Source organism: Mycteria americana, chromosome 9 (assembly GCF_035582795.1).
Source record: "Mycteria americana isolate JAX WOST 10 ecotype Jacksonville Zoo and Gardens chromosome 9, USCA_MyAme_1.0, whole genome shotgun sequence".
Lineage (NCBI taxonomy): Eukaryota > Metazoa > Chordata > Aves > Ciconiiformes > Ciconiidae > Mycteria > Mycteria americana.
Genome location: NC_134373.1, coordinates 21965794 through 21990875, shown reverse-complemented (window position 1 = coordinate 21990875; position 25082 = coordinate 21965794). Strand labels below are relative to the sequence as shown.

Here is a 25082-nt window from a genome sequence, read left to right as displayed (position 1 = left end):
TAATACTAAGACCAGTTTTTCTCCAGGTACCCAGCCCCCTGAGCTAGAAGACGGGGACAGGGAGCAGAATGAAGCCCCCATAATCCAAGGAGAAATGGTTGGTGACCTGCTACATCACTTAGACACACAATTGTTGATGGGATCCACCCAAGGGTGCTGAGGGAGCTGGCGGAAGTGCTCACCAAGCTACTTCCAATCATTCATCAGCAGTCCTGGCTAACCGGGGAGGTCCCAGTTGACTGGAGGTTAGCAAATGTGACGCCCATCTACAAGAAGGGCTGGAAAGAGGATCCGGGGAGCTACAGGCCTGCCAGTCTGACCTCGGTACTGGGGAAAGTTATGGAGCAGATCATCTTGAGTGCCATCATGTGGCACGTACAGGACAACCAGGTGATCAGGCCCAGTCAGCATGGGTTTATGAAAGGCAGGTCCTGCTTGACTAACCTGATCTTCTGTAATAAGGTGACCCACTTAGTGGATGAGGGAAAGGCTGTGGATGTTGTCTACCTAGACTTTAGTAAAGCCTTTGACACCGTTTCCCACAGCATTCTCCTGGAGAAACTGGCTGCTCATGGCTGGATGGCCAGGCCTAAAGAGTTGTGGTGAATGGAGTTAAATCTAGGTGGTGGCCGGTCACAAGTGGTGTTTCCCAGGGCTCAGTATTGGAGCCAGTTCTGTTTAATATCTTTATCAATGATCTGGATGAGGGGATCGAGTGCACCCTCAGTAAGTTTGCAGATGACACCAAGTTGTGTGGGAGTGTTGATCTGCTTGAGGGTAGGAAGGCTCTGCAGAGGGACCTGGACAGGCTGGATCCATGGGCTGAGGCCAACTGTATGAGTTTCAACAAGGCCAAGTGCCAGGTCCTGCACTTGGGTCACAACCACCCCATGCAACACTACAGGCTTGGGGAAGAGTGGCTGGAAAGCTGCCTGGCAGAAAAGGACCTGGGGGTGTTGGTCGACAGCTGGCTGAATATGAGCTGGTAGTGTACCCAGGTGGCCAAGAAGGCCAACAGCATCCTGGCTTGTATCAGAAATAGTGTAGCCAGCAGGACTAGGGAAGTGATCGTCCCCCTGTACTCGACACTGGTGAGGCTGCACCTCGAATACTGTGTTCAGTTTTGGGCCCCTCACTGCAAGAAAGACATTGAGGTGCTCGAGTGCATCCAAAGAAGGGCAACGAAGCTGGTGAAGGGTCTAGAGCAGAAGCGTTATGAGGAGCGGCTGAGGGAACTGGGGTTGTTTAGCCTGCAGAAAAGGAGGCTCAGGGGAGACCTTATCGCTCTCTACATCTACATGAAAGGAGGTTGTAGAGAGGTGGGGGTCGGTCTCTTCTCCCAAGTAAGAAGCCATAGGACAAGAGGAAATGGCCTCAAGTTGCACCAGGGGAGGTTTATATTGGATATTAGGAAAAATTTCTTCACCTAAAGGGTTGTCAAGCATTGGAACAGGCTGCCCAGGGAAGTGGTTGAATCACCATCCCTGGGGGTATTTAAAAGGTGTGTAGGTGTGTTGCTTAGGGACATGGCTTAGTGGTGGACTTGGCAGTGCTAGGTTTACGGTTGGCCTTGATGATCTTAAATGTCTTTTCCAACCTGAACGATTCTATGATTGACTGTTTAATGTTTAGCCTTTCTAGAAAAACTGGAGCTATGTCACTTTGTGTCAGCCACTTGAAGAGATACTAATGAAAATGCCCTAGGTCCCCATAATGCTTTGTGGCTGATTAGGTACAGTAGAAGAAGTTGTTTCATTAATTTGAAGGCCATGAGCTTGAACCCTTATATTGACCTGAAAGTAATGTTTTATTCATATTGTAGTGAGGTAGTCAAAACTCCAGAAATAATTAAAAGGACAAGCCTCAAACCTTAGACCTTTGAATTATGAAGCTGGATACCCAGTTAATTATTGCACAATGCAAAAAGGGGAGTAGGGACTCAGCAGTTCTGATATATTACTATTGACATCTACCTGTGAAAAACTGATGGGTGATCAAGTACAACATACCAATAAGTATGTCTTCAGTTCCCAAAATGTTCAGATGATTTCCACAGGTCACAGTTAAAAAGCTTTCTTCTGGATTAAAAAATATTTTAGACATTAAGTTAAATTCTGGCTCCATTAGACTAACAAGGGAAAACTCCAAAGTTCAGTAGTTTCAGCTAAGAATCATCAGCAGTCAGTGACCAGCTCCCCATAGCCATTATTCAAATGAAACACAACATGCCTGGATCTACTGAAGGAAGAAAAGAAGGTATTTTTCAAGAAAGGATGACAAAAACCCATGCCTGACTTTAGACACTAGATATCTAGTTGTCCTAGATACAAGCAGGAACTCATTCTAGTCAACAGTTAGTTTTTCCAGTCAACCTTTCAGACAGTCAGTCCCCTGAATTGTTATTAGGTGTTGTTTCTGAGTGGTCTTCAAGGCTTGTTACCTTTCAAGCATAATAAAGTGATTTGACCTGAAGAGCAAAGGCATGTATATATGAATGGTGAAGTTCTCATTTAAAAAGCTGTCATCATCTGACAGACAGATGATGATACTAAGAAATGCCGAAGTAAAGACTAATGAATAGAAACGCTGCTGATCCATGTTTACCTTTTCCAGCAGAAGTAGATATCTCTTTATATCCAGCAATCAAAGAAACCTAGTGAAAATTCATGACAAACATTTACATCCTCAGCAATCAACACAGGCATCCCACACCATCCTTTTAACATGATTTAGTCACATCTGTTCTTTTATGCACCCCATTGCCAATAATCACTGTTGATTCTATCTTGCTTCGGCTTTGACAAGTCTCATGAATGTAGTAATACATTAGCTTTAGACAAGCTTTTTCATATTTTAAATCAATTCTGCTAAGTGAGCTTCAATAAAACTTATAGAACACATTCAAAATACATTAAACTCTTCTCATGTTTTACTATCATCCAAGTTTTCCAAATGTTACCACACTACAACTGTTTCAAATACTGAAGCACTGACTACAATCAGCAGAGATTCAAATTATATATAATGTTATTGCCAGCACTCTTCCATTTCTGCACCAAGGTCTTTTTGATGAAAGAGAACATTAAAGACAAATCTTGCTTTTAGAGCTACAGCACCAAGAACCAGTTACTGTTCTCTTAATGGACATCATGCTCTTCCCTTTGTTTATTTCTGTTGCTATACCCTTACTTATCCCAGTATGGATCACATATTCTTCTAAATTGCCATTTCCTTTTCCTTCCTTGCCAATATATTCTGGTCTTCCTAATATCTCTTTGCAGGCATTAATCTGCTTCTTTAAAGATTAAGTTACAAAAGACAGCAAACAGGACTGCAAACAAAAAGAATGTAATCAATATGTGCAGTAGTTCTTATTGCTCTTCTTATAGCACAACACAATTACTTCTTATGTAAACTGACATATTGATCAAGTTGCAGTACAAGACATAATGTCAGATTCACAACTATGAAGCTGCTGGTTTGAACTAACTTACCAGTATAAAAACCTCATACAAACTGAATATGGTTTAGGGTCATCAGAGCAGATCCTACTCCAGACCACAACTAGAGTGCATACCAGGAACAGATGAAGGTACAACACTATAGCCTCTATATTTCTCTAGTTCCCAGTGATCCCTGGACAACTATGTATGAGACAGAGCAGTTTGTTGACTACTTACTATGCCCATGATGTTTAAATCCCCATAAACCAGGATTAGCAAAGGACAAAAGGTACTTTAAAGCCACCTGTCATCATCTCACACTCATCCAGTTAAACACAGTGAAAGACTAGGGATTTGTGGGCAGTTTTCCATTTTAGTTTGACCTTTAGGTTTTAAGAGTATAACCACCAGCCTAAATTAGAAGAAAGCTATTCAAAATATCATTCTCTCTGGGATTCAGTTAAGGGTTAAAATATAAAAATAAGGGATTTCCCGTATTCTAGAATACCAAAGAGAACCTTTATTATTTCTGAGATTAAAAAACCTGTCACAACTGGCCAATTTCCATAGGGACATGGATTGCACTCCATGCCCTCAATCATATGCTGCAGGAGATGGTGTTTTTTCCCATAGCAAAAGGTAGTTTTCCATGGGTCACATTCCCAAAATCAAGCTAAAGAATTTATCATCCCCTGCTCATGTTTCACTGTTTCTAAATACAGAGGACATAAGGATATTTCAAGTAATGCTTTTCATTAAAACTTAGTACCTAGGAGCCTAATCATATTTTTACACTGTTCCATCCAATTAACTCTTCATCCTAATTGAACCTTTGGGTGCCACTATCAGGTAAGCATGTAAAATTATTCTCATAATTGTTTTATTACTAAAGCCTGAATAATAACTGCACTGGACACCAATATTTACAGTATTTTTAATTAGTCTAGATATTAATATACACTTTGATTTTTACGTATGGACATGCACAGATTCTAAATACAAAATTTAAATGCTATCTCCTGCTCTGGAAAACACAGTAATATATTAACTGATGCTTGCAACCTACTTACACAGATAAAACCATTCTGCTAGCATAGCAATTGCTAGGTAGCTAAGTTCCACCTACTGCTTTCAAAATTTCAAAGGCCAGTACTACATTTTAAAGAATTATTAGCAGTGTCTAAAAACCAGATAAGCATTTGTAGGACAGGAAAATCCAGTCCACACACTAAGATTTAATTGTGGTATCAAATCACTACTAGAAAACTAGCCTCCAAGATACAAGATATTGGGATGATTTACAGGGGCTATGGGAGTCAGAGATCCTTTTTCCATTCCTTCCTCTTGCTACCTCTCTTCCATGGCATTCCCCCACCCAGCTGTTGGGCAGGGTATAGTCGTAAGCAGCCCTTACTATGTGCATTATGGCTACAGACAACCCAGGGACACAGCTCTATCTCATGCAGTTTAATTGAAAATATCTTCCTTGAGTTCAATCCATTTTGTATTTGTGAAGAACAAGACTAGACAAATGTGATGTTGACTCAGTGTACAAGTTCAATTATACCAGTAAATTTTACAGAAAAGAGTATAGAACTAATCCAGTGTTACTTTAGATGATTTGGGGAGAGGAGTAAAGAAGAAGAAAAAACTGTGGGCGCATCTTCCAGTGTCTCCACCAGAGCCCATTCTCCCAGATGTGCTCAGTCTGAACATGCTATATAGCACAGATACTCTCATGTCAGATTCCCAAACAGAAGCTTTGCCCTTGATTTAAACACCTACAGGAATACTGCATTGTTACATTTTTGATACATTGCTGGCACACTTGCTTGCTGAAGCACAAAATCAGTTGACAGTAGGCTGTATTGAGCCTTCTGTACGAAACAGTTCAATAATTTTAGGGACTTCATCACACACTATTGCTCTTGCAGCACCTGTGTAACTCATTGCTCGGCTTAGAATCCAGTCACAGAAAGGAGAGGCCAAAAATAAATGCAAATCACTATAAACAATTTGAATACACTAACTATTGGTTTGGTGGTTTTACCCTACAAGATAATAAAATATTCCCTTTTAGTTTTAACGTCATTTTGATCTTTATGTCTGCATTCGCCTATCTGCCAAACAAAGCAGAGATCTTTGATACTGTCACTTGTTTCTTTAAGATAAAAAAAATACATTGGTGAGGAGGATCAGAGGTAGAGTTTTATGGGCAACAGTAGCATTTACATTTTCCGACTACTTAAGTTTGCAACTCTAATAGCTTATTGAATTTAGTTTTGGTTTATTTAAACTACCTGGCAGAATCCTCTCAGATTTTGGTTTGCAGTTGTTTTAGTATTTGGTTTACACAATTTTCTGCAGTGAATGAATGACAAAAAAGACTCAACAGAATCTTTTATATCAACTCAATTGCAACATCAAAAAAGAGCTCAGTTTCACATGAACATTTGCAGAAATGAGCCCTATTTTCCTTGAATTTGAATCTGCATTGTGACATGCTAGAAGCTGACTCAAATTCTGCAGCTAGAGTCTGCTCCTTTTCTCAGCAAATTTCTTCAGGTGAAAACGTGGGAGATGGTTGGAAGGAAGCCTGGTTCTTTTAATCTTATCTAAGCGCTCCTGAAAGGAGTTACAGCTGAAGATAAGGGATGTTGAGTCACATGCCTTTTCTGCCTTAGAGTTCCTATCATGTATAGGGAATGATCCCATTTCTACAACACCAATTTTAAGCTACTGCAATTTCAGCATCTTTACAAGAGATGTTCCTGATATGCACAAATATGAAGAGAACCAGGCATAGTCATAATATTTAACTGTGACAGTAAAATTAGGGCTACGATCTACTGCCACCGCAATGCCAAGTAAAAAAAATAAAAGCCATGCTTGGCCTTTGAAGTGATCTTTACTTCAGCTGCCCCTGGCTAAAAGGGTTTAAGGGGAGGAGGAGAATTTTTTCTTGATCTCTGAGGTGACATTTAACAGACTTGGGAAACAGACATGGACTGCGAGGGTCTACTCAGGAAGGCCTATGGCATGAATGACTTCGAAAAGCAAATAAAGTAGTAATGCATTCAGTAGACTTAATGTCTCATTCTTTGACAAAGGACTTCTTCCTTCTTGACTTTATCTTCCTCTTGATAGTAACCATTACCAACAGGGCTGAGATGGACCAAATACCTGACACAGTGAAGACTGTAGGAAAAAACACACAATACTCAAAGAATCTTACATCAAAATCCATGTAAACTCTGCGAATTCCTCCTGCTTGGATTTGGCAGAGTAACTGTCTTAACTATGCGACAGCATGGTTTATAATATACAATGATCAAGAACCAGGAGCAACCGCTTCTAGTTCAGGCAACTTCACTTTTTTTAAATCATTTTAAAATACTTCAACTAGAACTTTATATATTTAGAGTGGGGTAAGAAGTTCTACTCCAGACCAGAGTTCTCAAGAGGTTCTCAAGCCAAGGAGGCAAGAAGGTCTAAGATCCACTGCTTTGCACCACACTACAAGCACCAGGCACTCCCGGTATAAGTGGTTGCTGGTTTGTCTACGTCAGGCTTTGTGGGCATGGAGAAGAAAAAATGTACCACTGTTTCCTCCAGTCTAACCTTACTGCATCATCCATCTTCTCCCAATTCCCAGTTACAGGTTAGAAGCATCATTCCAGAACTCAGCAACCTCTACAGGCATGTGGTAGTTGTCATTATATAATTCATGGAAGTGAGTTTTGAACCATGTTTTGGCCAGTTCTGTCCCACAGCGCCCCCAGCACCTCTAATCTCTACAAACCGATGTGAAGCAATTAAAGATGCTCCATAAAAAAAGCCAGTGATCTGTAAGATATGTATCTGCAGCTGACATGTCCACATTAAAATCTGCCTAGTTAGAACATAAAAGACACAATAAAGATGCTCCAGGATCCTGCTCACAGAAGGTACTTCGACATTCTAATATTCAGCTAGCATGTATTTGAAGTTATCTCAGTTCAACAGACAGTCTCAAGAATATAAGAAATCCAGCACTAAAAAGTTTCTTAACTTTAACTGTGAGAAACATTCCTTCCCAGCTATGCCAGCTTTGTCAGTACTGCTGCCTCACTCTCAAAAGCCGTCATCAGGAAAAAAACTTCCTGAAAACCTAAGCAATAAATGCAGGTAATTAATAGAAGTGGGAGAAGGAGCAGACTGTTAGGCTACCTTTGGATCTCCAAAAGACAGGAAAATGAGCTTGTAATTTGCTCATTTTGGAAAGCTTCTGAAATTAATTTTAACTAGTATTGTATCTTTACGCATTCCCTTGAATTTGATTATACTTTTCTGAAAGCCTTCATACTCTGAGTAGATTCAAAACAGAATTAATTTAACCATGAAAACATTACAGAATATTTTGAATCAGCATTTTCATTTCAGCTGAATCACTAATAGTCTGAGCCCCATTCACAAACAGAGCTTGGCAAAACTCATTTACTACTACTTGATGTTCCCAAAGTAATTTTTTTATCTCCCTGTCAGGTGGAGATATGGACAACATAAGGAAATGTAACATTTAGACATTTATTGTATATGCAATATGCCTTAGACATTTATTGTATATGCAATATCCAAAGCTCAATTAGGAATAGCTTTGGGAAGAGAGTGTAGAAATGCTATCTTTAAAAAAACACTTTATTTTCCACAGTGCAGAACAATTGAAGCCTTTCAAGTGGTTTTCAGAAGAGAAGGCTGAAGGTCTGTCACATGAGATTAACTCTAAAAAGGACTAAGTTCTCATATAAAGGAAAAGTGCATGCAAGGGGCAGTAATATACTAAGCAGGCTAGGTTAACTAACAAAGCCTGTACCTCAGTCATTCCAGCAGGCAATGCTATTCATACAAAAGATCTTAAATCCCTCACCCCTTTTTCTCTACTTCAAGGACACCTCTGGTAGCCCACAGGCCATTACAGGCCAGTGCTTGCTCAGCAGTTATTTATTATAACAGTCCACAGGTCAAGGAGGAGGAAAGATCAGCTATTCCTATCTACATATTTCTGATCCATAGGTAAAGCGCAATGCCCAAACAGACCATTCAACAGAAAAACAAAACTATAAAACCACCACATTACATGTTTTGGTCTCCTTTTGAAGCGAAGTGGCTATAGTCATAGCACTGTTACTCCTACATGACAGATCCTACATTGATCCTACAGATCAGTTTCCTGAAGTTTTAAAAAAAGAAGTATGTTACTCTAATATTAATAGCCTTGCTCTGATAAGTCATCTCAAAGCAAATCTCTGCAGTCAGCAAGGCCCACAAGACGTTCATACTTGAGTCAACACTGACACCCAGTGGCCATATCTTTTAACTGATTTTTTTTTTTTGGTATGCCAACCTGATTTTTAAGAACTGAGATTCCACAGTGAGATTCGACTTCAGACCTTCAGCCTTCTCTTCTGAAAACCACTTGAAAATCTTCAGTTGTTCTATAGCATACATAATATAAAAATAAATCAGCTGAAAACTCACACTATATATAAACTTACTTGTTTCCTTAAGAGCCCCTAACAAGTTAGATATTTTGTAGCACTATGCACATGCATTTAACAAGTTTAGAATACCACAGGCTTTAAAAAATGTAGAGAACCTAGTCCCACCTCTCTAATCATTATGGTTAATAAATGATAATACCAGAAGGAGCGGAGAAAGATGTTTTGACATTAAAGCACTGTGGTATATTAACTACTTCAGAAATGGACATCTATTTCCTGTATTTCCACATAATCCTTTTTACAAGGATTACAAACTGTAAGCATGGTATTAGATTCAAGTATTAGTGATTAATTAGTGACTGATTTCACTTGATGCAGTATTAATATACAGGTTCTAGCTACTGAACTTCAATCTAACACCAAGTGAAGTAAATTTTTGTGGAAGTAGAATACAGAACACATGTAAAATGATCATCATATATGGAAAAAATGAGTTTACTTTCTATATCTCTTGCTTCATTTATTTCAAAAGCATCAATACCATAATAGGCAAGTCTATTTTGATTGGAGGAGTATTATTAAATCTAACTGATAGGTAAATCATGTACTTGTTTGTGAGATACTTCAAAATAAAAAGGCTTATTGTATTCTCCCTCAAAGACACCAGCTGTTATGATTTTTGTCCATGCATGGTGCCTTGACAGGTGTAACTACATAGAGTTACGGTTTCAGCTTATCCAAAGATGGTATAGCGGTGTTTTGCAACACTAGCAACAAGTGCCTTCTTTATCATACGCCCCATCTTTGGTAAATGCTAAGCAGCACTTCAATATGGTCAACAAAGTATGGCAGAATAATGCAAATATCACAAGGCTACCATGGTAAGTGGTTATTCTTTCACTATCAGCAGGTTAGCAAATGCATTCAAGCCCTAAGGCAGCACATACCAGAATAACAGAATGAGGTTCTCCACTAAAAGGTGGGAGAGTAGCATCACTCCAGCAAAGTCATGTTTTATCTGGTAAAACACAACTTTGCTGGCTTGGTATTACTGTTTCACCAGCTAAAACACCCGCAAATCATTTCTTTCAGAGGCTTTCCATCATAACCAGTGAAAACTTCAATACCCTGAAAAGTCTGAGACAAAAGTCTCTGAATTTTGAGTCTGAGCTACAGTTAGTCTTCCTCAGACAGTATATCCATTTCAAGAACAGTAATAATATCTTGAAATTATTTGTAATCCTATTTGGATGAGATTATGCAAATTAAATCCTCTCTCAAAATCATTTTAGATGGAATATGAATGCTGCACATGATGCCAATTATGACGTGTCAGTTGCTTGATCTGAAGTATTTCAGCTTTCCATTTGAATAGTAATAGGAGGAAGTAGCAAGGGCACAAACAGGCTACCAGGAGAATTTTCTTTACAGCCCAAGCCATGTCATAGTATTCTGAGTCTATAGGATTAGGGTACATGATTTGCAGTTCAGAATCCAGAAGAGCTTATTGCTGAGAAAATACCCAATTCATCAATAGCACAGGATAGTACTGTGGTAGCATCTATGCATTCAAAGAATATCTGCAGACAGGTCAATCACATCACCTGCAGATCACACAACCACTTTGAAACAAGTAATTCAGAGTACCAGTAGTTTTTGTCAGAATTTTTTTCTATTGCTCTTTAAAAGGCATAGAGTAACACTTAGTGCACAGATTTATAAAATACTAGCAGTCACAGAAGACTGGAGTCTATGAGTTAATGTCCACACCATCTATATCTGGTGCAAAATGTTACATTCACTTTTACTCTATGTAAACTGAGTTAGAAGCTTGCTACTATTACCAGTAAAGACGTAAAGATCCTGTTTCTGTAGCAGCTATTCTTTCTTGCATTGGGTCCATGTCTGTAGCCAGCAGTGGCTGATAACCTACAGGAGAGATGATATGAGCCAGAAGCCCATATACCTGGAAAAATGCAAGGACATGTAACTATGAGCTCAGTAAAACAGAAGGTTTTCTCAAAGTCTCTACTACAGACAGGATGGGATGGGACATCAGCCACAGGTCAGCCTGTCCAGGCAGGGCTGTGATAGAGCCAGTGACAACCATCACACAGCACCATTAGGGCCAAGAATTATGGCCTCAGGCTGAGCTGAAATAGAGCCCCCAGACCCATGGGCAGGGGTGTGGGTGGGAGTATCAGGTGAGGCTGGTCAGGACCATTAAGGCTTATTAGTGCATTAAGGGCTCTGAGAGCTAGTTTACTGGCACAATTACTGCTATGAGCTCACAGTCTAATGCATACTTTTATAAACACTTTAAAAAATCTGCAGGTCAAAAGATGCAAATTCTGACATTTATGCAAGTTTAGAGTTATACTGATAACAGTGGTTGTAAGATAAATGTTTGTCTTTTTATAACACTGTAAATAATCACCTCTCCCAAATAATAGACAAAATCTACTCCCAATATTAAAAGAATTACAACTTTAGAACTTTATGGAACTTGACTTTTTCTACCAAATCTCTATCATTTTCATTTGCAAAATACTGTGTACTACATAAAGCAACATGCTTTAACTTGCTAAATATATTTCCAGCAGAGTAACTCCTTTTCCAGTTATCAGACAATATCTTCTCTAAATGTGCTAGGTGAAGTTAAAGCATCTGCTTTTTACTGCAACTCCATCAAAATACATGAGCTTCCACTCTTGAAAAATGCAATTACTGTATTTAAAAAGGAATAATGTAAGAGGTTTGTATTGCTAATTACAGTTATCATGCTGTTGAAAATCAGGCAGGTGGAAGAAAATAGTTGTGCAAAGTATACTTTACAATAAGAAGTAACTGAGATGCAACAGCAAATTCAAAATAATTACTTGTCTAAGTACATTTTCATTGGTACCAATGTAGCAAATAAAATCTTTAAGATTTAGTTTAGTTTTCGTTTTAAGAGTATTCTTGATCTAGTTGAATGTTCAATACCATCAAATGTTCAGTCAAATATTTAGTATGTTAAAAATCTATCTGTACTCTTTTATTTACATGCTTTCATTCCCTTGTTAGGCTGAATCCTACAAATACTTTTGAAAATAACTGTTACTCATGTATAGATGTGTTTACATACTCAGGCTGTAAGGTGGAAAATCTCTTAGTGAGGAAATCTAAAAATGAAAGGAGAACTATTAGAATAAAAGTAGAAATAAGCAAATATCTTCAAAACAAAACAAAAGCTAATATATTGATATTATACACAGAGAGATTATGAGTATTTACTCACCACCAAAATGCTCAGAGTGAGCTTTTGGCTGCATTGTACAGAGATAAAATGGGAAAGTACTGAAGACAGCCTCCTCCCTTCTATGCCTCATTAGAGTTTAAGTTTTCTTGCTGCACCTCCTGAAAAATGTTGCAGAAGAGCAATATTAAAAAAGGGGGAAATTGAGAGACAGGCTCATACCAGCTGCAAAAGAGAAGGCCATGTTTACCACTCCAGTCCCAAAGAATCATTAAGATCCGTTGGGAGCTACACAAAGAGTAACTCTCTGCCATCAAAGACCTTGCTTACAGCATTTTCCATGACAGTGAGTTTAGCTGAAAACACAATAAAGCTGATTTGCTTTGATGAGCTCTTTCAGACTACATGCTCAAGATTTGTACCAACAAGCAAAGACAAAATCCTGGCCTCACTGGAATCAATAGTTCTGCCACTACCTTCGTGTAAGCCAAGATTTCATTACAGGTTTTTATAAGGTTGTGACATTAAGAGATCATTTTTCTTATAGAATAATCAGGTTTTGTCACAGAACATAGGCCCACATTAAAAAAATTTTAAAACTGCAGCCACAACAGTTGGCCAATAGAAGTCAATTTGTCAAGACTTACCGTACACAGCTGACTATTCAGCCTGAATCCTGAGCTATCAAATCCACCAGAACACATTTTGCAGTCAAAAGGTAAAATACAGGTTTCTGTTTTATCCTTCTTCAGATACAATCTTCAGTGAAGTTAAGTTTTGATTTTTTTTAATTTTCTTGTTCAAGTACTTTGAGTATTTGAACTTTTGAACCATTTTTCCTAAAATTCATACATGTGATATAACTTACGGGACTGTGAACCACATCCTTTATAACATTGCTCTTTAATATCAGGATTCAAAATATTGTAAATGGTGCGCTTTCATTATTTTACGAGTTCAAGTCAGGTAGGTTTTTGTTTCTTCTGGGCACTTTGGTCATGTACTGACATGTATAGTATAATGAAATAAATACTCCTGAAATACCATTACAGCATAATGCAGTCAGGTTAAATGGTCAAGACTATCTTGAGGCCATGAAACACTAGAGGAAGATTGTGTGAAATGTGCGTATTTTCAACAGTTCACAGCAGACAAGATATGTGCATTGTTCACATTGAGGTGGCAAAAAAATGGAAACGCATTTCAGAAGCATCATGTCAAGCTCTTTAGGACAAAAAAACCACCATCAGAGCAGAGGAAAATCAGAAGCATGTTCTGTCTGCTTCATGCTGCTCCCAAAAACTGGCCTCCCTGCTGGTTGAGTATTCCTTTAGCATATAGAAATATTCATATGGTATTTTGCCAGCTATGCTGGCTTGTGATTACTCCATCTCCAGTCCTGTCGCAGGCTTGTTGGACAGCTGAAGGACTAGTCAAGGCTCTGTCACATTCTAGTGCCATGATATCATGCTAGAAGACATTAGTTAATCCAGCTTAACAGAAATTACTCAAGTCTTCTCAATAATGTACTGAATTTTGCTAAACAGTGGATGAAGTGGTCGGTTGAGGCAGACTGACAGTTGAGCCAGACTAGGCTGTAAGAGAGGTACTGACAGACAGAGGGGAGGGACAGAGGAAGAAGAGAGCACTGAAGAAGTTTGGAATAGTCAGGCTTGCTGCTGCTTCTGCCCACTGGGAAGCGATAGTGAGGGCTGTTGCTGACACAAGACGTCATGCTACACCATGGCAACTGGCATCTCTAAGCCCCAGTTCTTCATTCAGTGTCCCTTCATAGCGGCTTTGCAACCTCATGTAGCTCTGAAACTGTCACCACCTATGCAATGGTAACGGCAGTGACAAAGGGGTGTAGTATCACTTTGGTTTCCCTTCTTAATAGTGCCTAAACACACTCACTTGCAGAAAGAGTGTATCTTTCTTCATGATATCTCTCCTCATGGTTCTAAAATGATATGATATAAAACGAAATTTCCTTTGATTGAGTACAGCCTATTTAGCTGTGGTTTTAAATAGCTCTCATATACGCCTTTATTCTTTGAAAAACATGTTAGCCTCATTTCTCAGATTGGAGTACTGAGATCAGACAGCTGAGAAGTCTTGGATTTCAAACAGTGATGGAAAAAAATCCAAAGATCTGGATATGCAGCAATATTTGTGATCTCAGCCTCAGTTGGTGCAATTGTAACATAGCCTTTATATTCATTTCGGTCTTTGACTTCTGCAAAGATTACCAATCTTAATGCCAACTACTGTCATGTTGGAAGCATATGTGAGCTAGGGTAGCTGGGCCCAACTTAGTCAACTAAGTACACAAGTCTGTAGTGTCATCTCCCAGAGACGTCAAAGATACTTAAATATGTTTAAATAGTAGGTGAATAGAAATGTGATTAATTGTGTGCTGAAGCATCCAATGTCTAGATTCCTTAAGATAAAATATGAAACTTTTTTATTCCTTTACAAAAAAAATTGAATTGAATTCTACCAGTAAATTTATAACATCTAAATGACAGCATGAATGTTGCTAATCATAGCTTTTAAGACACTTATTCTATTTAAAAAACATAGTGTAATACCATTAAAATGTCAAATAAGCACTTGGTAAAGTTTGTAGTAAATGAGGCAAGAAAGCTTGCTGTTAGTTTTTATTTTTAGAAGTTATCTCAGATGCATCAATGCATACATATTTTACATGGGTATCATTTAGGTTTTGATAAACTGTCACCATAAGAATAGTGCAGGTATTGAGAACATCACAACTTCAGAACACTGCAAGTCTAGAAGTGTACTGTATGGTATGTCACATACCTGGAATTCTGGACAGAATAATACCATGCATCCCACGCAAACAGGTATAAAAATGTGGAGGCCCCACTAAGCTTTTAAAGTTGCACCTGGAAAAAAAAAAAAAAGAAAAGAAAAAAAAGAAAAATTTGTCCTGAGGGTAAACATCATTCATTAATAAAAGGAAATATCCAGAAGCCAAGAACTTGCTACTAAACATATAAGCAGAATAGTTACTTAATTAAGAAATTATTTGCCAGCTATGTTTTAAGGTAGGAATTAGCAGTGAAAATGAAAGAATGACAATGTTTTGCTTATGGGAGGCACGCAATCCCAACCATAGTTAACATGCTTTTTCTTGCTAGAATTAGATTTTTTCTCAGTAAGATTTAGGGGCCATGTGAGATTTATTATATCTGTTTCAGTTAAACACCATATTATTTGTATTCCCTAAAGGGCAAAAAATTGCCTTTTCATTCCTTGCCTTAATCAAAATCTAAATATGTCATTGTAAGCATGGAAAAATAAAAGTGGCTGAAGAGAAATAAACATCAATTCTTTCCAACCTTGAAAGAAGATTCTTTCTTAGCTGTAACTATAGCACAAATAGCTGTATCTGAGCTAGGTATCTTCAGCTTAGGTAAGGATGAGCAGCCATACGATATGTAGAGTTGCACTTCAGCCATCCTAGTTCACCATTTTAGCACTAATTACTGGCAAAGATGAAAAACAGAGAACAGGGTTAGAACCATAGCAAATGGCTTCAGCATCCAGCTGCGTTGTCCTACCAGTCCCTCCCACCTATTTAATTTTGAGCCAAAGCTGCATCCTTTCCCCACAATCCCCTCAGCCTCCTTGGCCGTGACTGTCACAAGTGGGCTGAGCTGTTGGACACTTAAGATGGAAAGGAGGACAGCAGTTAGCATTGGGTACTCTTTGTGTGCATGTAGGTGGAAAATGATGGGTCCACAGAAAAAAAAGGGTACATATTTCTGTGGAAAAGAGCTACTTGTTTAATGTGTTCGTTTGTAATGCAAAAGCTTTCTGGGGATATTTGAAGAATTAGGTGACAAGCTGCAATCATTGGTAAAAGAGATAGCCTTCAGGATCCATAGCCACCTAGCTTAGGTTTTGAAGGCATCATACTATGTGTCAGTCCTTGTTCTCTAACTGTTACAGTCTTTGAAACGATAGGTGTGACAGACAAGCCTGGAGAAACTGTACGCCTTTCAGACTGGTCTGTCTTTTTTGACCTCCTCATGCTGGGCAATCTCACCAGCAACTGAAATTTCAGTTGGCCCAGTCCATGGGACAGTAAATATCTTTCTACTACAGCAGTAACAGGAATCCCTTATTATGAGGAGATTCATTTAGGTCTGAAAGGGATCCTACAGACATGGACCACTACAATGATGTTGAAAACCTGATACCCAGTACCAAAAGCTGCCTTGCCAAAGCGTGGCAGATGTGCAGAAGCATGGGGGTGAAAGGTGTGTGGTAGCGATGGGAGAAGAGAGTGAACACAACTGGGCTGATGTGTAGGGAAGTGTGTTGGGGTGAGAACAGTCCTCTTCCATAAATGTGTAAGTATGGACGAGGATTTATGTGTGGAAATGGCTGTGGGGGACTAAACCTAGGATGCATGTGCATAGCCTGGGGAGGAGGAGAGGAGTGGGTGGGTGCCAAGGAGGGGGAGCCAGGATTGCTGTTCTTCCCCTTTCTCCTTGCCTCTGTCTGCTGGCCCCTCCTGACACATGACACCGATTCTCACAGGAGCCTGCAGCCCAACTTCTCCCTCTCTTCCTCACAGAGCATCCAGCACAGGGAGGACAACACAGCTGCCAGCAAGCCCAGGCAGCATCCTGCATCTCTGCAGAGCCTTTTGCTCAGGAACGTCAAGGTAAGGACCCTCTGCCCTCTCTGTGTCTGTGGGCACCAGAATTCCTGCCCTAAACTAGCAGGAGCTGAGAAACCCTGCTGACATGGCTGTGTTAGGGACTTTTGCGGGATGCTCAGTCCTGGCAGGTTCACACTTGCCACTGAGCTACCCTTTTGCTACACGTTGTGCCTACCTGGGGAGAGCTTGCAGGGAGATTACAATGAAAATGAAGTGGGGCAGGACTGACTTGTCAGTCCCTGAGCAGCCTGTGAGCTCCGGCTGTGTCTGTGAGCCCAGGACAAACAGCTCCAGTCCCTGCAGAAGGAAAAAGTCCTATCAATAGCTAGCTGTCGAGCCTGGCCTCAGCACTCTGGGCGCACATGTCCCCAGGGTTGCACAGCGGGTACATTCAAGCCTGGACAGCACCCTCAGGCCATGACTGTTCCTCTGTAGGAACAGACTGTCCCCCCTGCTGAGGACAGGGGGACTTGTGACAGCAAAAGAAGTATGCGTGACCCTCAGTTCTTAAGTAAAGAGAACAGGGAGAAACTCGGGTCTGCCTCTGTACCTCCTTCTCTCCATGCCAGCTCTGGAAAAAGCAGGTTTAAAAAAACACCCCTGTGAATTACATTTGGGATTCACACTGCATCCACATGGGTACAGCCAAGGTTAAGGTTTCAGAGAAGTGCTGGTTGTACAAAAACTACCAGGCAGTGAGAGAGAACTGAAGTATGTTTGTAAAATGTCTGTGTTCAGTTTGTCATGTGCTAGAACTATATGCACTGTGCTTGAAAATCACTCCAGTATGTCCCTGTTTATTATTTATTACATATTTTGGAGAAGATCTTACCAAATGAAAATAAAAATCAGCTCATTTTTAGGGATTATATTTTAAAATACAGCCTGCTAAGCAACCTGTTGAAGCAAAATTGAATAATGTTTTATTGTCCTCGTACTGCTGTACTTCTGTATTATTATTTGTGTTGTTTAGGAAACAGAAACCAAACAAATGATGTTCTTCAGATTCTGGTGGCTTTTGTGGATACTTGAACACCATGAGTTTTTAGCAGAAAATCTCAGGGAAGAAAAAAGATATGGATTGAGAAGACCAAAACCTAAACACATTCTGTCAAATACTGTAGAAAAATATCCCAGCCCAAGTGATCAAGGTGAATATTGTCATTTTAAAACAGGTGTGGGGTTTTTTTTTCCTGATTCATTTATTTGAATTCTGGACTACATGGCTAACTTACCCTCTTAGATATTGCTTATAATCAGCCAGGCTTGCCTCATTCTACATTTTCACATGCCTTATTTTTGCACTTTTATCTTTTTACTCCCATCTTTTCCTTCCTGTTTTGTGTACTTAGGCTTTTTTATTATATGGCTGATAGCCTGTTACTGTCACAAGAATAATAATAGCCCATATAACTGTATTTCTATAGAAGTGATGTCATCAGTAGTTCAGAAAATTAATACTCTGCAGATCCTGCTTTTGGAAACTTTTATGTCACTGGATGCGAGTGTCAGTACCAGGGACAAAATCTAGCTCTGTCAAATCACATTCCAGTGTCTTATTCAGTAAGACCCATTTTCCTGTAGATGACTTCCACCTTCCCAGTCCTCATCCTGGTAGGGTGAGTCACATATTCAGTGAAATACCAGGCAAGAGGACAGAATGAATGTATAAAACCACTACAGCATTCCTCATTTCATACCACATGACATCACCTCACCTTCAGTTTCTTATTCCTTGGGGCATCTGTTCTGGAGCAAATTCATCAGCCTCTATATGCTCTCTCTACATGAGGGTCTCATACTTGTGATCACAGATGTTTTCAAAAATTTCCATAATTGCACTCCCACTTTTGAAGCCTAACATACATGTAAGGGTAAGGGTAGAATGAAATTTAGTATGAAATCACTCCACTCACCTACCTACCTACCTATTTATTCTAGATGAAGACTGCATTCTGGAAATTGCTTTTTTACTGGACAGCTCTGAAAGTGCTAAGTACTATAATCATGAACAGCAGAAAAAATTTGTACTGGAAACAGTAGATAGAATGAAAAGTCTGCAGCTTAGTTCTGGACGTATCCTTAGCTGGAGGATGGCCTTACTTCAGTACAGCAGCACTGTTTTCATAGAGCAAACTTTCCATGACTGGAAAGGTCCTGAAGTATTCAAATCCCACATTGCTCCCATCACCTACATAGGTCATGGCACCTACACAACTTATGCTATAACTAACCTCACACAACTCTACATGACTGAAGGGACTCCGGGTAGTGTGAAAGTAGCCGTGCTCTTCACCGATGGAGTGGACCATCCAAGAAACCCAGATATTTTTGCAGCTACAGCTGATGCTAAACACAAAGGCATTGTATTTTTCACAATGGGAATGACCAGAGTGGCTGAGGAGGTTATCAATGCTGCCAAGCTCCGGCTCCTGGCCAGCGTCCCAGCATCCAAGTTCGTTTTCAACCTCCAGGAGAAAGAAACTGTGGAGAAGGTTCTCAAAGAAATGGTATGTATGAGAAAGAATTTGAAATAGTTACAGGAACATATGTAAAAAATGGTCTTATTTCCAATATTTTGAAACGCTTATGCTATTGAAGAAACCTGTACTTTTTACATGTTAAAGCGGCCCACTTAGTAATAAGACCACTGTGCCAAAGTACAGGTTTCCTTTCTCTCCCCACCATTCAAGTTATTTTTATCTCTGTTTTTCCTCCTAAGAAAGGCATTGTAAACCTCCTTTCTTAAAAAAACAACCAATTTTTGACATCCTAGTGCTTTCTTCTGTAGCAAGTAGGAATGTGACATTGCCTTTTGTACCAAAAAAGATGCAGCTCTTGCAGAAGTGAAAATAAATCTGTAGACCTTAATGGAGATATGTCAGTTTAGATAAAATCTGAACTTGGCTATAGGCATCTTTAAATTTCCATGGAAAACCTACCATATAATCAAGAGGAAATGTGTAAACTGAGCTTGAAGTTTTGCTTGGGTGCCTCTTTTCTGCATGTGAACGTAAATTTATAAAAAACATTCCCTGCCAACTATGGAGAATAGAGCCATCCTCTAGCCTATAAATCTGGTGCCACAAGCTATGGACGAAGTCCTGATCTGAGCATGCACAGAGATATGAAATAGAAATATGAATAACAACCAGGAGACTTCTGCAGTGAAACTGACACCTAAGCGATCTCATACCCAGGCCTAGAGCATGTACACAAGCTGGCTTTCCTGTCTATCTGTCCTTCACTTCGACAGCCTGCCATTCTGCATTGGTTTCCCTGCATATCCCCCTTCCCATCTTCTCTGGTATTACCATTTCTTTCTGTATCACAGCAACCACCTCTCAAGCGGCTAAACACACTTTATTTTACCTGTTCCAAACACACAGCCATCCTCATGTACCTTCTTTTGAGAACACGGCTGCTATCTGGTTTAAATAATAGCTTTGGCATAATAATATGTGCATACATGTGAATTTTAGAGATGTGTATTGCATTGCTGCTCATCAACACGTTTATAACCTCTCAAGAGACTACATCAGTTGTGAAAAGTGGGAGGAATGCATTGTGTGGGTGTTTCAGCTGTAGAGATCTTCTAAAAAATAACAGAGCTAATTCGATGATCATAACTTCATGTGATCACTGTCAAAGTCAAAGCTTTTCTAAGGTGTTCTTACTGTTGTCATTTTGTGTGTGCCTAACAGTATGCATACAAAAGATTCTGATTTTCTCAAGTGTAAAGTATATATCATTCATTGCTACTAGAGAGAGCTGCTGCTATTCAGCACTTTGGAAACTGTAGTTTCTGGGTGCATTGGTCCCACATACTTAACTAACTATGTTGTTTTAGGTCCGTTTATCATTGTAATTTTAGCAAATTATGGCCGGACAAGGAGAGTCAGTGATTTGTGCAGTCAACAATCTATAATAGGAATTGAAATTATTTAAATTATTTTCTAGAATGGAGAGATTGCTAGAATGTTTCTCAGAAATTAAAGCTTAATTAATGTTAGTTAATGTTAATTGCATAATTTAATTAACTAGCTGCTGAAGCAATTTACTTTAACTTCTTTCAGTGTCCTTCCTGTAGAGCTAGATTATGACTTTAAGTTTCTAATGTTGTTTTGAATATCTGTCTTTACAGAAAGATCTGTCTGAGGAAGAGGTAAGTATTTTTTTCCTGTACAGAACTACTGTTTAATATAATTTACAATTATATGTAAACATAATTCAAGAAAACTTATAGCTCAGGAAGTTGGTTTAATATTGAGTCTAATGGGATTGCCTTCAGTAAAACATACTTTTGTATTTGCAGGACAGAGCTTTAATTTGCTATCCTAATGTCATTTACTTTCCCTCCTTTTTTTCAAAGTTGAAAAAGAACAGTATGTGAGTATTCAGGTTAGGAAGAATTTGCTGATACGTCTCAGCACGTCATCCAACAGACTCAGTGGATAAGAAAACATGACACAGAACTGAATGTGGTGCAGTTCTAGCCCTTAATGCTCTTCCTATGTAATAGAGTTAAAAAAAAGGGAAGGAACTCAAACAAAGCTTCACCATTGCACTTTTCCAGTTTGTCCACACTGTGTCACCCTGGCTGCAGGCATTGGTAGGTCTGGCTGCCATTTTGGGGGGAATAAAGTTAGCTTTCCTTTTAAAGATGTTACTCCTACTTAAGGTACAGTTATCTTGGGCAAAGACTGTTCTGATGAGCAGCTCAAGGAAACTGCTAAATATTATGAGTGTTTGCAAAACTTGACACATTTTATTTTTCACTCATTTCCACTGGCATGTTGATTTTTCTCTGTCAAAATAAATCCTGAAGTAGTAAGACATTCAATGTTATCCTTGGAAAGCATATTGTTACTAATTGGGATATTCAGATAAGAATGATATGTAAGCCCTTCACTTCTAGACATCTCCAAGCTGAGTGGAGGTTTAATAAATAATAAAATCCAAAACAAAACCAACATTCCTTATTCCTCCTCCAAAAATAACCCCAGCATCTGTAATAATTCTGTATTATGTAATGGTTTTAAAGTTTCAGAAAGATCCTAAAAATCACATAACTACATACCATAATGATGTCTGACTGGGACACATGACAGTAGAGATGATAGAAGTAAAAGAAAGATTAGAAACTATTATAATGAATTGCATTAACTAGATAAAAGTGTACATTAACTAGATAAAAGTGTACATCCATAAATGTTTTGTTTATAGATCAAGCTAGAGCTAAACTATGATCTATCCTACATATAGTGGAGTAAAGTGGAAAAAGGATGTAAGATGTTTTCTTACCCCATTGTCTTGGCTATCTCTACAGTGACTAGTAATCAAAACAAATCTACAGTCATAGACACAGCATACCAATAAACCAACCCTGTGAAGAGTTTGGAGGTAAAGCCATTATCAAGATGATTGAAATTTCAGGAGTAGGAATGATACAGATTTTTGGATGGAGTGTAGGAGGCCACATTCCTGATGAGTGGTAAACTGACAGTTAAAAGATTTCTGTAAAACATGTAAATATAACTGCCTTCTGGTCATTACTGGTGTACCCATACTAGCCATACAGTAACTTAAAAGCAATGTTCATGTCTTTTCTCTCTCTTCTATTAAAATGTGCTGATTTGGACTATTTTCATTCAAAGTGTCCCCAGGCTGCCACATGTAAGTGTGAGAAGGGGGAAAGAGGCCTTCCTGGCCCTGCTGTAAGTAGCTGTCATTTCTCAAATACCTGATATACAGTATAAACCAAGATTTATTTCATTGCTGGAATTTTTTTAGGAAATTATTTGAATCCAAATCCTGAGACAACAACAGTTCAAGGTTCAATACATAGTCCTGCATAGTTACATTGCATGGAAATGTCACACCAGTAGGAAATGCACAGAGAAACCTGAGAATGCTGAAAAAAGAACAGTGTGATGTGGTGAGGCTCTCCTTTTAGCCACAGCAGTTTAAAAGGCAGGAAGGAGCAACTCTCCTGTATGGAACAATAATTCACCTGTTGCAATCAGACAACCAGACCAGGTGGATCTAACTAGCCCCAAATCAAACATTAATATCTGAAAAGCTCTCTGAAAGCAAGAAAGAGAGCAAGAGGCTTAAGCATTAGCAACAATTGAGACAAGAGACATGTAAAGAGGGTAAAATAGACTGAACTTCTTTCAGAATAGTCTTACAACTAGAACCCCTAAGCAAATCTAGGGAATTGCTTCATACAAGGTTTGGTGATCTAAACTGCAGAGTTTATGTTTCAAAAAGAACTCTCAGAGTTGAATGGTCTGATATTATATCCCTAACATTGAACTAAAGCACCATAGTACCTTATAGCCCTTGCTGAAGGTGAAGGGACAGTGTCAGAGTTTGAAACAGAACCCTAGAGATCTGCCCATCCTTATCCTTTTGACCTGAACATCCCATACATACATAAACAGAAATACACACTGGTTTTATCCTGCACAGTACAGCACACTTTAATTGAAAATGTAGCCTCTTGTGTGCAAACAGTAGTTTTGTGTGTGTTATTATTCCATGTCTTTACTTGGAGAGTGCAAGTACCTCTTAAACAAAAGCATACACCTCAAAGAGTTCAAAAGAAAACAAAACACCCACTTGGCAAGCTGGGTAGCTACAAAAACATCTGATCACCTCTCTTCTTCAGAGGAGACCTGAACAATTTTTGTTTACAACAAAGACAAAAGAGAAAAATGGCTGCCTATTGAGTTCGTCCTGCTGCTCCCAGAAATTCAATTTCAAGGTTATGGTAAATGCAGAGATTTTTAAAAATAAACCAATTGGAAGCAAATAACCTAAATATATATAAAAAATAGTGTATATATTGTAAAATAGAATTATTTTACTAACTTATATTATAAGAATTTGATTTTGTTGTTTTCAGGGTAAAAAGGGTCGCACTGGGGATGATGGAGCTCCAGGCCTGAAAGGAGTAAAGGTGATGTGTTTTTTCAGATGTAGGAGAAAGATTTGGTACTTCATTAATATGGAAAGACTATACTAATAGTGCCCATGCACTTTCCACCTGTGAATTTCTTAAACTTCATCTACCCCCTTTTACTGCAGTAAAGACTAAGATTCTTTACAAATTAAAATCTTATATCAAACGTATAAAATCATCAGAGTGTAAAAAGAGGGAGCTGGTATGCTTCCTATATTGCATTGAGATATCTACTCAGATAATCAGGACTATACTATGTTATCCTCATTTCACTGATCTTGATGTTGGATTATTCATAGGGGGAGCCAGGTCTTAATGGAATTCCAGGACGAGATGGAATAGAGGTAAAAAAAGATTTTCTTCCCTTCTTCTCCAATAAGCAGTGTTCCTTCAAGGCAAAACACCACCTTTTTTTTTTTTTTTTAATTATAATAGCAATTTCCGTTTTGGTTTACCAGCTAATGATTCATTAACACTAGAAAAACTGAAAACATTATCATTGCTTAAATAAAGGGAATGATTCCTTCTTATAAGAAGAGTGATCTAGAAAATACTCTCTAATAATACATAGTCCCTTCTAAAAAGTGTGAAAAGCTCTGATATGATAATCTAAGAACATTACAGAAATTGACACTCTGCCTGCATCTTTATGGATGGTTTAGTTTAAATGGGTCAGTTTAAATTTTTCATTTGGCAAATAAAGGATCCAGTGTGTAATAGCAATGAAAAAGCTGAATGAAATACATATACGAAGTAACTGTAGGACCAGCCTCTTAGTGCTTAACTCTGAATTCATTCACATATGAATCACCCTATGTTATATTTTCTTATTGTACAGTACATCCTTTTTAATTAGTGACTTTTTTCCTGCTTTCTTATTTTAGCATGTTTCTCACTAAGATGGAAATATGAACTCTAGTTGATCTGCTTTTATATCATCAAAATCCCAGTCTAAAATGACACTTTCATAAGATTTGTTCACACATACAACAGCATCTATCACAGCCACTAGGTGCAGTATTTAGAGTCATATTGCCATGTTTATCAGAGATCACCTTTTCTACCTAATTGTTCATTATAACCTGAAATGCTGTTTTTCTAGAGAGAGTAGAATGTTAATAGTGCCAATACTCACATTCTTACATTTGGGTTATATATCCTCACAACCTGCTTTGCTTTTTTATTTTCCCAGGGGAAATCTGGATATAAAGGAGAGAAGGTACTACTTTTAGTCAGAACTTCTGCTTACATATAGATA

General features: G+C 38.7%; 1 protein-coding gene and 2 long non-coding RNA genes across 3 annotated transcripts in view; 1 reads left to right on the top strand and 2 right to left on the bottom strand.

Annotated features, from left to right (window-relative positions):
* Nucleotides 1–2611: 2611 nt before the first annotated feature.
* On the bottom strand, nt 2612–12315 carry LOC142414696 (uncharacterized). Its single transcript, XR_012777159.1, has 3 exons — nt 12204–12315; nt 10768–10889; nt 2612–2653 (listed from the first exon to the last, which is right to left on the bottom strand). It is a non-coding gene; the product is annotated as an uncharacterized LOC142414696 (long non-coding RNA).
* A 2664-nt stretch (nt 12316–14979) lies between these two features.
* Nucleotides 14980–25048, bottom strand: LOC142414695 (uncharacterized). Its single transcript, XR_012777158.1, has 3 exons — nt 24960–25048; nt 18576–18714; nt 14980–15070 (listed from the first exon to the last, which is right to left on the bottom strand). It is a non-coding gene; the product is annotated as an uncharacterized LOC142414695 (long non-coding RNA).
* The window catches only part of LOC142414693 (uncharacterized), a 36153-nt gene continuing 28922 nt past the window's right edge, over nt 17852–25082 (top strand). The window contains exons 1-7 of the mRNA XM_075512178.1: nt 17852–18008; nt 18799–19367; nt 21002–21022; nt 22515–22574; nt 23768–23821; nt 24124–24168; nt 25017–25043. Of these exons, the coding sequence (XP_075368293.1) occupies nt 17852–18008; nt 18799–19367; nt 21002–21022; nt 22515–22574; nt 23768–23821; nt 24124–24168; nt 25017–25043 (933 nt within the window). The remainder of the gene's footprint in view (nt 18009–18798; nt 19368–21001; nt 21023–22514; nt 22575–23767; nt 23822–24123; nt 24169–25016; nt 25044–25082) is intronic.